Source organism: Bos indicus x Bos taurus, chromosome 24 (assembly GCF_003369695.1).
Source record: "Bos indicus x Bos taurus breed Angus x Brahman F1 hybrid chromosome 24, Bos_hybrid_MaternalHap_v2.0, whole genome shotgun sequence".
In the NCBI taxonomy this organism is placed as follows: Eukaryota; Metazoa; Chordata; class Mammalia; order Artiodactyla; family Bovidae; genus Bos; species Bos indicus x Bos taurus.
This window is the reverse complement of record NC_040099.1, coordinates 32,575,505-32,589,020: the sequence shown is the minus strand read 5'-3', so window position 1 is coordinate 32,589,020 and position 13,516 is coordinate 32,575,505. Positions and strand designations below refer to the sequence as shown.

The window sequence follows — 13,516 nt, the reverse complement described above, 5'->3', positions numbered from 1 at the left end:
TTACCCTCTACGTCAGACTCCTCCTAGCCCACAACTTACGCCCTGAGACTAAGGTTATGTGACTCCACCTGCTTCATTCCTTTTATCCAATCTATGATCGGCTCCTAGTCATCTTGTTTATCTCAAAGTCTCCTCCTTCTCTCTGCTCTGTATCTTCTTTTCCACAGCCACCAGCTGGGCTCAGACTCTGATTATCTCTCTCTTGAGTTTCTGCACCTGGCCGCCCTGCTTTCAGGCCTGCCCTCTAATCCTTCTCATAAGGAACAAATCTGATTAAATCTCTCCCCTGATTAAACTCTTTCAGTGATTCTAACTGCCCCAAATGATCCAAAGTCTTCAGGTATGTTTAACAGAGTTTTTCAAGAAGACTCTGCTTCTATTCATCTAGCCTTGACTTCTCTTTACTTATCCCCCTCTGTTCCAGTCTTAATGAACTGTTTGCTGGAATTCATCCCTTTCTCTTCCACTGGATATGTTGTGCTTTCTTCTAAGAGCCCAGTCATCTGGCTCTTGCAGTAATCTCTTAAGTTTTATGGAGACAGACTGGTACAGCAGTATCTGGTAAGGTAAACATTCTGTAGATACTTACTGAACTAAAGAGAAGATTTTGCATAAAGTAACAGATATCAAGTCCATCGTGGATCATTAGAAAGATGTACAGGGGTTATATCTTTAACACTCTGAAGTTAAAAATGAGAGGAAAATTATGTATACCTATAACTCATTCAAAATTCTTTAGCTAGAGTAGAAGTTGGGCACCGCACATCCTCTGATAAGAAAATGGCAGCAAACAACACAAACAGAACTGTCTGCAGGTTATGAGATACAAAAACACATCAGGGTAAGTCTTGATCACACCAAGCATCGCAAGGCTAGTACACACAAACCACACACTTCACACTAATAGAAACCTGATGTATTTCTGTTCAAAAAGTTCACAAAAGTTATCAAAATGAAAACCAGCTTAAGGGTACATAAACTTGGCATTTAATTATGTCCCAGCTGCTTCTAAGATTAGTTTGCATCAGTATACTTCTGGATTGTATACACAACAAGCTAAAAATCCAGGAATAATGTAGACTGAATAAAAATTCTAAACTTCTACTTTTTAAAGGAATTAGAAGTTGCCTTACAATCTTCGTGGAGTTGATAAACAATCATAACTACGTAATCACAATTCACAGTCCTTTTTAAGAAAATGTAAATAACAAAGTAAAAAACTCTAGAGCTTAAAATAGGATGCTGCACAATTATCTTGCAAATTATGTACAATATTTAAAATGTGCTTGAACTGTACTTATATAGTACCTTGATTATCAGTAGATGCATTTGCTTTTAATATGGAAAACCTAATAAACTTTTTAATCCCCCCCCCCCATTATGCACAGTAGACAACTAAGGGAAGGGAGATTATGTGGGCCACTTTCACCATTACAGAAATCCCCTGAAATTAACGTTTAAAGAGCTTCTACAGAGGGAAGCCTAGAGTTCTGCCATTATATTCACAGTGATACAAATCCCATTAGGCCCCCAATCTAGTAAAAGCCGCACTGTGACAAAGGCTAAAATAGCTCTCAGGTCTTCACGATCAGATTAAATATCTACTCAATTGAAGCTGAGCTAACTTGCCAAAGTCAACAGCTTCCGGGTCAAAATCAAACATTATTTGGCCCGGAGATTAACTCTGATGTGTCCTCAAACTGAAAAGGAAATTTATATTTAGATCTCCAGATTCTAGCCTACACATTACTCCACCAACACGCATTTCAAGCATTTTTCCCTTCTGCAAAAGATTCCTGCTAAGCAATGCTATGTCTTCTAAATGATATGCCTTCGTTCTGTCTTTGAACCCGATTAAAATTAAGAAACTTTTAATAGCTTTAATAACTCTCAAAAGCTGCAGAAGCTCTTCTCTGGCATCTTCCCCAGTACCACCCTCCCTCCAAATCCAGGAAGAAAAAAGAAAAAAAAAAAAAAAACAAACCCCGCACAACAGAAAACACAAAACAACTAGCCACATGCGATGAATGCTGCAGAACGTGACTCCACTGGTTTAGGCTACAAAGAAAGCCTATGAGTAATCAAAAATCGCTAATCAAAACAAAGTTAAAAGCCACTTCTCCGCTCCCCAACCCCAGTATGATTTCCCTTTCTCTTCTCAATCCACTCCAGCATTTCCCCCTCCTCCGTTTTTTTTCGGGGAATTTTAGCAGCCTCTGAACAGCGTACGGTTAAGTTCATCTCAATGTCAGCCAAGGCAGAGACAAACGAAAAAATCACTAACTTGGAAAAGGTTATTTAGGACAACAATGTCTTTCACTGTCTTACTCCTCCCACTCCGGCCCTACTTGACCTACTACCAATACTGAGCCGAGAAAAATACCCGTTTAAGGGGCTTCCACTACAGTCCCCCCCTCCACCCCTGACCCCAGCGGCTCTTCCCGCAGGAGCCACTGCAAACCCACCGCGGCCGGGCGGACAGGGTCCCCGGCTCCGCACACCCCTCCCCAGGCGCCAGCGGCCGCGCTCCGTACGCTCGCGTCCAACTCTCCTCGGACCCACTCACAGCCCCCGATCCCGCCCGGCCGCCCCCTCCCCGGCGCCCCGGAGCGAGGCCGCCCGGGCGCCGGCACTCGCCCACCCACCTGGGCCGGGGTCGGGGCTGCCCCCGGCGGCGCGCTCCGCCCAGCGCAGCTCGCAGCTCTCGCACGAATGCGCTCGGCCTGTCCCTCCGCCTCCCCTCCAGCCCAGCTGGGAGGCGCGACCCAGGGCGGCACCGCAAGGTCTCTCTAAGTCACCTTCGCGCGGCCCGCCCCCGGCTCCCGGCGAGGTCGAGCAGGGAGAGAGGCGCGGCCCAGGACTAGCGCCCGGGCCGCCCGAGGTCCGCGCTGGCCCCTCGGCCGCACCGCCGCCCTCCGGGGCTACAGCCGGCGAATGGCCTGCGGCGGGCGGCTCCGCGGCGGCTGGCGTCGTCCGTCCCTCCTCCCCGCCCCTCCGCCCGCCCGCCCGCTCCGCGGCGCAGGTAGGGACCTGCCGGGGGGCGGCGGGAGCGGCGCGCGGCCCGGGAGCTGCCCGGCCAGGGTTCCGGGGAAGGCGGTCCGCACCCCGCGCTCGCTCGGTGAGCATCCGCGGAGGCGCCCCCGACCCGGCCCGGCCCTGGATCGGGCGCTGTGTCCCCGCCCGTCCTGTAGACGCGGCCCTGGCAACTTTTAAATCCGCCCCCAGGAAAGCAAAGGGATCCTCTCTTCTGCAGTCTTCCACTTGAAGGTAACTGACACTCAGGCTCACACTGAAGAGTTAACTGCAAAGCCTGAGCTAGTGTGCACCTATTTATTTTTTGTATGCACTCCTTGGGCTCCCCTTTGAGCAATGAGGAAAACAACAGTAACTAACCCTACTAAAGTGAAACGTACTAACATGAAACGTACTCGCGTGAAATAGATGGTTTGAGATTCTGGCCACGCTTAAAGGGTGGACGAAGGAGCAGTGGTCAAGCAGACCCGCCACGTAAATGCTATACTTCAGTGGGATGTTCAGGCTAATGAAATTCCTAGTTAATTATGAGGCTCTGTTGAAGAAAAACAAACCTTTTTGTTCCAATGGTAGTTTTAAACCTTTCTATGATATATAAATGTGTCCTTCACTTTGGGAAGCAGAGAAATACTGAACAAAATTAAATATTTTGTTGACAAGATCCTAGGGCACTTTAAGTTCACTCTTCTAGCAGTGAACTTGCACTAGAGATGGGAAATGTGTGAAAAACGAGACAAGGCCACACTTGGAAAAGGGGGAATTAATGTCAGTGAGGTTTCACAGTGTCTTTGAAAAGTCAGTTTTCTATTTTTTCTTCCCATTCTAAATTGGTCACTAAATATTACCATATTTTGAAAAGTCACATTTGGCAATAAAGAGGAGACCTTGCTACAGATTCTTTCTCCCAAGGCCCTAAGAATTAGAGAATGAATTCAGTTTACAAAAGTAGTACTAGGCAGCAAGAGGAAACAATGAACAATAATAAAGGCTACTTTGTTTCAGAAGGCACTTTACAGAGCACCTAAAATGTGCCAGGCACTGTACTGAGGAGCTTCACATAAAACAACTCATTTGTATCCTCATTTTCAGATTTAGAAATGTAACTCCCAAACACATTAATTTGCTCAGAGTCCAGATTTTAGGTCCTGATTGGTCTGACCCAAAAGCCTATCCTCTCTACTTGTGCATTAAGTATAAAATAAAGAATAAAGAAAACACCTCCCAGGTTTCCAGCTTGAGTTACCCAGTAGGTAACTTTGGGTTGATCCACAACTCAGTTTTAGACACTTGGTTTTGAAACGCCTCTGATGTATCCATACGTAAATGTCCAAAAGGCATCTGGATATACTGGTTCATAGCTCAGGAGATCCAAGACGGAGATATCTTAATCATCATGGATTGCTGGGTTGAAGGAATGGGTGAGATCATCCATGGAGAATACTGAGTGAGAAGGTCACCCCGGAAACCTAGGGACTACCAACATGCAAAGCACAGGCAGAAGAAAGATGCTTCAGAAGAAAACTGGGGAGGAGTGGCTATATAGAAAAGAAATGCCAGAAGAGGCAGGCACCATGGACTTCACAGAGAAGCATTCCAAAAGGCAAGCAGCAGTCAATGGCAGATCCTTCAAAGGACAAGCAAGATAATTTAAAGGTGTCTCTGATTTAGCAACAAGGAGATACTGGCAAGAACAGGCTTGGTGGACCAGCTGAGCAATAAAAAAAAAAAGTAGAAACAGACGGTATCACATTTCCAAAAATGGATCTGGAAAGGGATGCAGGGAGCTAGAAGCTATAAGGGAGAATTCAGAAGAGAGTAGCTGTTTTTGAAGCAAGATGGAGACAGATGCCACCAATAAAAGGAAAGAAGATAGATTAAAAAAAACAAAAAAAAAAACAAACCTGGAATCAGGGAGTGGTAGGGAGTTGATAGCATAATACAGTGATCACCTAATATTTAACAAAGAATTTTGCTTAGAATAGAGATGAGAGAAGGTAAAGGCCTGAAAGATGTAAACATTGCTGATGAAAGAGATGGGGATTAAAGGCCTATGAACAGCTCAGAAAGCTAAATGAGTAACACAAACCAGGCCTTGACAACATGAGGAATCCACATGAGGGCATGAATTCTCTCCAAAGACTTTAGCATCTGGCCCAGAGCAGGAGTTCCTTTGGCTGGTACCAACTGTCTGAATCGTTCCATTACACCACAAGCTTGGCATCACTACCATCCCAACCACACATTTGGGTTATAGCTCTTTATCAGTCAGAAGATTTAATAAGAAAGTATAAAACATAAGCAAGTTGACCTTAAAAACTGATCATATTGAGGGTAGCTCAATAATGCACAGAACCAGAAGGGCACCAATGATGACTTCTGAATGATCTTTTAACCACTGATACCACCCACTGGTGAGAAAAACTACAGCAACAATGATTCACAAAACCAGTTTCTAGCCTTTTCAACAGAATTTGCTCACAAAGTTAAAGAAAAACCATAGCCATTATATTGTTATGTTTCCCAAGCACATCACTCTAAAAACATATAGTAAGGTTCCCTTTTGGAGAAGGAAATAGCAACCCACTCCAGTATTCTTGCCTGGGAAATCCCATGGTCAGAGGAGCCTGGTGGGCTACAATTCCATGGGGTCACAAAAGAGTCAGAGATGATTTAGCAACCAAGCAACAACAAAGGTTCCCTTTAGTAGATCAATCACAGACTCTACAGCTTATTTTATATATTGCTGGGGTTTTTTGTTTGTTTTTTAACAACATAAGCAGTGTTATGTCATGTAAAATATGCCTACATAATGCCTCATTTATAGAGCGGTCACATGGATACTTGGAGTATCTAGGCCATATCAGAGCATCTCCAAATAAGCAAAGAGCATCACAGGCTAGAATGCTCCAGGTCCAGACTGAGGTCTGTGCTCACTGTCAACCCCTATAAAGAACATCTTATTCTTACTGAGGACGTAATTCTGCCAAGTTTGGTTACTACTGTTTTTCTTTTTAATAAACAGGCAATTAGTATGAGTAAATGAGAAAGACTCAGTATTCCACTGCTAGAGAGAGGCACCCAGCTGATCTAAAAATCAGGAGAGAAAAAAATTTTAAACCAAAAGAGTGTAAAAAGGAATTCAAAAAGCAGTAGCAGGATTGGGCCATTTAATCAAAAAAGAGTCCTATAAACATTATCCCCTGAAGGTATCTCTGTATTAAGGCACAGAGTAATTATGAACATACAAAAGGACAGTCCTGAGGCAGCCAGGAGAGATAAAGGATGAACATTTTAGCTTAAGAAGTTAAATGTGTAACACTTAGAGTAACTGTCCTCAAAAAAGATTAGAGTAGGATTTTTTTTTCTACCAGTTGGAGCTGGGATCACTTACATCTACTGGTCCATATTCTGTACTGCCTACTATGGGACGTGTTTGCCAATCTGATCTCATTTACTCCTCAAAACACTCTTTTTTGGTTGGTTACCACTTTAAAAAGGAGATTGTATTTTAAAACAGAGTCAAAGGGATTAAAGAGCAGAGTCAGGAATTGGACTCAGGTCTGTGAGTTCAAATCTTATCAATGCTCTTTGCATAGAATTTCCAAATGAAAATTTAATTTATGATGCCTGATAAATAAGGCATTATGGTGTATAATTATTCCACTCTGACCTCACTTAAGCTTATTAAATTCCTATGTTGTAATTCTTAGCTACTTGATAAGACCAACTTCAGTGATACCATTTATCTTTCAAATATTTTTTAGGCCTTCATATAGTCTATAATCATATTTCTCAGAAGGAAATCCATGGATTTCTACTTAGGGACCCATAGGGGTGATATTTCACAGAATTATGGTGGAAAAAAAAAAAAAAAAAACACTTGAAGATACTCTGAAAGTTTGAAGCAATAAATGCTATTTACTAAACGAATACCTTGTGCCCTTTGATATGCTGATATAGTCCCTTACATATTATTCATCAACACACGGTTGATCGCCATTCCCAACATTCAGGAGTTCATATATTTTCATTCTTTAGAAACGCACCCAAGGTCCTACAGTTGGTTAGAGAAAGACTGAGATTTAAAAAAGGTCAATTAGACTTTCACACCAGGGCTCTTAATGATTTTCTACATGTCTCTCTTATTTCCAAGACGACATGATCGAAGTTCAGAGAACTTAAGCAGACTATCATCTCTTAAATAAGGATGGAAAGGCAGCACAGTCATTCCACCAATGGTCCAGTAAATATTCTTTACACCACACCACCTCCATCCAAAACAAGATAAAACCAATGGTACAGACACAGAAGCACCAGGCATCAGAGAAAAGGGGTCATAAGTGTTCATTAGACAGCATCCTGCAGTAACAACCACTGACTTATACTCAAGGCTTACTTAGGAACCATGCTAAGCATTTTGCTCACAATTATCTTATTTAATCCTCATGACAAATTTTAAAGGCTTATTTCATCTTCATGACAAATTTTAAAGACTTAAAGAGGTTAATTAGGCTAAACTTAAAGCTAATATTTTTGTACATGTAAATTTCCACATGGAGGTGATTACCCAACCTTTTTCCTTTTCTAATCAGTTAAAGATTAGAATAGGTCAGCTTCTTCAAGAAAATTACGTTACTTCTAATCTAGTGTTTGCCTTCAAGAATGGCTCAACAAAAGAGCCATCAAGACATTCTCCTGTACCACAGAGGAGATGCAAATTTAATTTTACAACGTAATAAATATTACCTGAATCACGTAACATCAAAATTTGTTGTGTTTGTTCTGATAAGATGGTATCATCCTATGTGGATTTACTGAAGTCACTATATCATTCCTCATTTAAACAAGCTAGAATATGAAATTCAGAAACCACCAAAAATAGAAATGCTGAGAAGTGATGATTTCAACCATGAGATGACTCAGTCATTTAACATGCTTAATGAACAATTTTTTTTTTTGTATGGTATTTAACAGAATTCTATTAATTTTCTGTAAGTTTGTTTAAACAAGTTCAGATTGTTATTACTTTTCCTTGTTGGCCGCACCTCACAGCTTATGGCATCTTAGTTCCCCAAGAAGGGATTGAACCTAGGCCGTTAGCAGTAAAAGCACAGTCTAGCCACTGAACAACCAGGGACTTCCCACATAGATTTTCTTATTGCCCAAATAAAAGGATTACAGAATTTGTGGTATAGATAACAAACACAGCATTTTTTTAAATTCCTATTAATTCTCAAGGCTTCTATTCTAAAGATGGGAAAACAGAATTTTAGATCCGTATATCAGATCAGATCAGTCACTCAGTCGTGTCTGACTCTTTGCGACCCCATGAATCGCAGCATGCCAGGCCTCCCTGTCCATCACCAACTCCTGGAGTTCACCCAGACTCACATCCACTGAGTCAGTGATGCCATCCAGCCATCTCATCCTCTGTAGTCCCCTTCTCCTCTTGCCCCCAATCCCTCCCAGCATCAGAGTCTTTTCCAATGAGTCAACTCTTCGCATGAGGTGGCCAAAGTACTGGAGTTTCAGCGTCAGCATCATTCCTTCCAAAGAAATCCCAGGGCTGATCTCCTTCAGAATGGACCAGCTGGATCTCCTTGCAGCCCAAGGGACTCTCCAGAGTCTTCTCCAACACCACAGTTCAAAAGCATCAATTCTTCGGTGCTCAGCCTTCTTCACAGTCCAACTCTCACATCCAAACATGACCACAGGAAAAACCATAGCCTTGACTAGACGAACCTTTGTTGGCAAAGTAATGTCTCTGCTTTTGAATATGCTATCTAGGTTGGTCATCACTTTCCTTCCAAGGAGTAAGCGTCTTTTAATTTCATGGCTGCAGTCACCATCTGTAGTGATTTTGGAGCCCAGAAAAATGAAGTCTGACACTGTTTCCACTGTTTCCCCATCTATTTCCCATGAAGTGATGGGACCCGATGCCATGATCTTTGTTTTCTGAATGTTGAGTTTTAAGCCAACTTTTTCACTCTCCACTTTCACCTTCATCAAGAGGCTTTTGAGTTCCTCTTCACTTTCTGCCATAAGGGTGGTGTCATCTGCATATCTGAGGTTATTGATATTTCTCCCAGCAATCTTGATTCCAGTGTTTCTTCCAGTCCAGCGTTTCTCATGATGTACTTTGCATATAAGTTAAATGAGCAGGGTGACAATATACACCCTTGACATACTCCTTTTCCTATTTGGAACCAGTCTGTTGTTCCATGTCGAGTTCTAACTGTTGCTTCCTGACCTGCATACAGATTTCTCAAGAGGCAGATCAGGTGGTCTGGTATTCCCATCTCTTTCAGAATTTTCCACAGTTTCTTGTGATCCACACAGTCAAAGGCTTTGGCATAGTCAACAAAGCAGAAATAGATGTTTTTCTGGTACTCTCTTGCTTTTTCCATGATCCAGCAGATGTTGGCAATTTGATCTCTGGTTCCTCTGCCTTTTCTAAAACCAGCTTGAACATTTGGAAGTTCACGGTTCACATATTGCTGAAGCCTGGCTTGGAGAATTTTGAGCATTACTTTACTAGCATGTGAGATGAGTGCAATTGTGCAGTAGTTTGAGCATTCTTTGGCATTGCCTTTCTTTGGGATTGGAATGAAAACTGACCTCTTCCAGTCCTGTGGCCACTGCTGAGTTTTCCAAATTTGCTGGCATATTGAGTGCAGCACTTTCACAGCATCATCTTTCAGGATTTGAAATAGCTCAACTGGAATTCCATCACCTCCACTAGCTTTTTCGTAGTGATGCTTTCTCAGGCCCACTTGACTTCACATTCCAGGATGTCTGGCTCTAGGTCAGTGATCACACCATCGTGATTATCTGGGTCGTGAAGATCTTTTTTGTACAGTTCTTCTGTGTATTCTTGCCATCTCTTCTTAATATCTTCTGCTTCTGTTAGGTCCATACCATTTCTGTCCTTTATCGAGCCCATCTTTGCATGGAATGTTCCTTTGGTATCTCTGATTTTCTTGAAGAGATCTCTAGTCTTTCCCATTCTGTTGTTTTCCTCTATTTCTTTGCATTGATCACTGAAGAAAGCTTTCTTATCTAAATTATATATATATATGTATATATAAAACCATTTTAATCTACCTTCTTTTACCAAAACTTCAACTCTAAACAAAAGGCACAAATCAATTGTAACAAGAATAAGAAATTCAGTGTCCTTGGAAGGTATTGTGCTAAGTCCAGTAAGTAACACAGAGGAAAAACATATCCTACAATTTTATATATATATGGAATCTAAAAAAATAAACATAACAGAAATTTGGTGTCAATTTAAAAAGTTGAAGATTAAACACATACCTAGAACTTATATGGAAGAATGCCTATTGCTACTTGGCTTGCATTAAAATCATGAAAATGGGGGAATTCCCTGGTGGTCTCTGCAGTTTCACCACTAAGGGCACAAGTTCAATCCCTGTTTGGGGAACTAAGATCCCGAAAACTGTGCAGCATGGCATGTAAACATACATACATGCATGCATAAAATCATGAAAATGGGGGGCAGGGGGAAGCCTACAAAAGAAAAGTCCAAGTTCAAGCAGCCAAAACGCACTTTAACAACTTTTCAGTCCTTAGAAAAACAGTTACTAATGGATAGCATACCACTTTTACTCATATCTGGAAGATCAAATGACAGATTTTTATATGGGAAAGAATAAATGGCAAAGAACACAAATGAACATTTAATCCATTAAGTTCAGTTCACATAGGTAAGTGTGAGAGCAATATATTATCTAAACAAAAGTATGTATTTTTCACATAGACTTTTTGCTTCTAGAATATTTTCATACCCCTCTTATTGAAACGCCACAACAACTCTGAATAGATCAACTATAAACATACTTGTTAAACATGGGTACATAAGCAAATTAGATGATATGAACAGAAGTTATTTCAGAATCAATCTAGTTAATCAAGAAATAAGTTCTAACTTCTGGTGAAAAATGAAGCTTTCATTTCCTTTACTAACTATTTTTTCCTCCTATCTTTGGACAATTTGAAAGCAATGATGTACTGGATAATCAAGCATGTGACACCCAATGACTATAAAAATTCAATTCCAAAGGACCTACCCCTTCTTGTTTAGTGAAGAGATGAAGGCAGTCACTCAAAGCTACGCAAGTTTCTCTAGAAGCTTCAGCGACAACTTCAACTTTCTGAAGAAATGATGGAAGCATTTCTATAAATAAAATAAATATAATGAGTGGGATTTTAAGTAATAATAAAGTAAAACAAGACCATGAACATATTTCATATCTACTAACCTCATTTTTCCTTCTAGCTGCCTTAAGCATACAATTACTGTTCCTCTGTCATGATTATTAAGCACCTACTGTATGCAGGGCATATAAATTCATATAGAAAAAGAAAAGGAGAAAGCCTTGACCTAGAAAAGCCTATATCTTAAAAGGAGAAGAGCCAGGACTAAAAAAAAAAGAAACAAAAATTTTATAGACATAAATAATGTTTAAGAAAAACAGTTGTCAAGCAGAAATGATATCATTACTTATAAAACATTAACACTTCCCCTTTCATGATATTCATTACTAGATAAGTAATTTTATTCCAAGGCAAAGTGCTAAAAAGAGACAAAAATAATTCTGTAGTTGACATGACAGCTAAGAGATCTGAAGGCGGTATCAACTCAACTTCCTCTACTTCTTATTTGGATAAACGTTCTGTATAAATAGGTCCTTCGCTCTCAAAAATATAGCCTTGTCAAGGTCCAGTATCCTGCCAGATACATAAGTTGGGAAATAAATGATAATATCAGTATCTTCCTTGGACCCCTAAAGAAAATCTTAATCCACTTTTCCCATCATTCTTTTTTTTGGCAAGCGAAAACAACAAAATGCATACTTGTCACTTAAACAAGTGAAATGTCATATTGTGAGAAAAAGTGTGCTTAGTTGAAATAGCCTGGAATTTAATGTTAATTATACATTAAGATCCTTTAAATCTGTCCCTTCCATCAAAAAAGAAAAATTATCGTAAGAAAGCTTTAAGGAAAAAATAAAGGGAGAAAGACAAGTCTGCCGCATCCTCTGTATTGTAAGTAATCCTGATGTACCTAAACCGCTATTCTTCAAACATGGTAAACAAAGTCAGTAAACAAAAAGAATCAAGTGAATCAAATGCCAACAAATCTGAACAAAAATTTTCCAGTGGGAGGAAAATCTATAGGAAATAATATGACAAATGATTTAGCCGTTATTTCTAAGTGATAAAGTTGTATGAACCTGTTCTCTTTTTAAATTTTCCAAATGTTCTATATGAATGAGATTTATTTTAGCAAAGACAAGTCCTTTTCTTGGAAAAATTCTTTCTTAAAACTCATAAGGCAAAACTATGCAATAAAAGGAAAAGATCATAGTGAATGAAGCAAGAACAGTCTTTTATTCGTATCGATATAAAGACCAAATGACATTTTATCATATTTTTCATCTCATGGGATAGAGTTTCCTAGGGTTTGCTATTATTAATGACACCCAAATACTTGGAAACTACTAAATTCTAAGATAAATTTGACTTTACATACTTCTTTTGCAATCTTTGATACACATTGTGAAGATTTATTCTGTACTTAGTTGCTAAATAGCAAAAGAGAGTACCATATGCTAGATGCCATGTGACTTAAATAGTACCTCAACAGATGTCTTACACAGCGCTGGGGACGAGGGATGTGAGGAGATGCACAAGAAAAAACAGACACAGCCTCTGCCTCCCGTAAATTATCTGGGTAATCTAGTAATCTTTCACCTTCATGGCACAAAGGACAGAGAAACGGAAGCACAGTCCATTCGTGGATATGTTTCTTTTTATTAAATGCCATCATTACCTCCAATTATGTCTATGTTTTAGATATCTCACACTTAAGATACTTATTGATTTCCATAAAACATTAAATATCAAAATAGATTTCACTGCTGTTGTTGCTCAGTCACCAAGTTGTATCCGACACTTTGCGCCTGCATCAGCTGCAGCACGCCGCGCTTCCCTGTCCTTCTCTATCTCCCAGAGTTTGCTCAAACTCAGGTCCGTTGAGTCAGTGTTAGTATCCAACCATCTCATCCTCTATCACCCCATTCTCCTCTTGCCCTCAATCTTTCCCAGCATCAGGGTTTTCTCCAATGAGTTTCAGGGGCACTTTACAAATTTTTAAACAAGCTTTCGAAAAGTATTCCAAGAAATATATATTAAGACAAGTTTTTATAAGAATCTCTTATTGAATGTCAAATTCTTCTGTCCAAAATAGTCAAAAGTTACCTAATTTCTCTGACAATCTAGCGTCCAAACAAGATGCTAGAATTAATATTAACCTGCACGGTGGGATAGTGTAGGAATCATTTACTATGGTAAACACACTGGTTCAGGGCTATGGATCAAGGCCAGTTGGTTGACACCAGTATGCCTCTTATGCAATGATGTCTCATACTGATTACATAAAGGAGAACTGCTAAGCTTC

General features: G+C 40.3%; 1 protein-coding gene across 9 annotated transcripts in view; it reads right to left on the bottom strand.

Moving 5' to 3' along the window:
- The window catches only part of OSBPL1A (oxysterol binding protein like 1A), a 230,192-nt gene that overhangs the window by 118,687 nt on the left and 97,989 nt on the right, over positions 1-13,516 (bottom strand). For 7 of the 9 annotated variants that reach the window (XM_027526163.1, XM_027526164.1, XM_027526167.1 and 4 more), the window contains one exon: positions 11,124-11,230. In XM_027526163.1, the coding sequence (XP_027381964.1) occupies positions 11,124-11,230 (107 nt within the window). Of the gene's footprint in view, positions 1-2,645; positions 3,172-11,123; positions 11,231-13,516 lie in introns of those variants that run through there. The other 2 variants (XM_027526168.1, XM_027526170.1) reach the window with 2 other exon arrangements.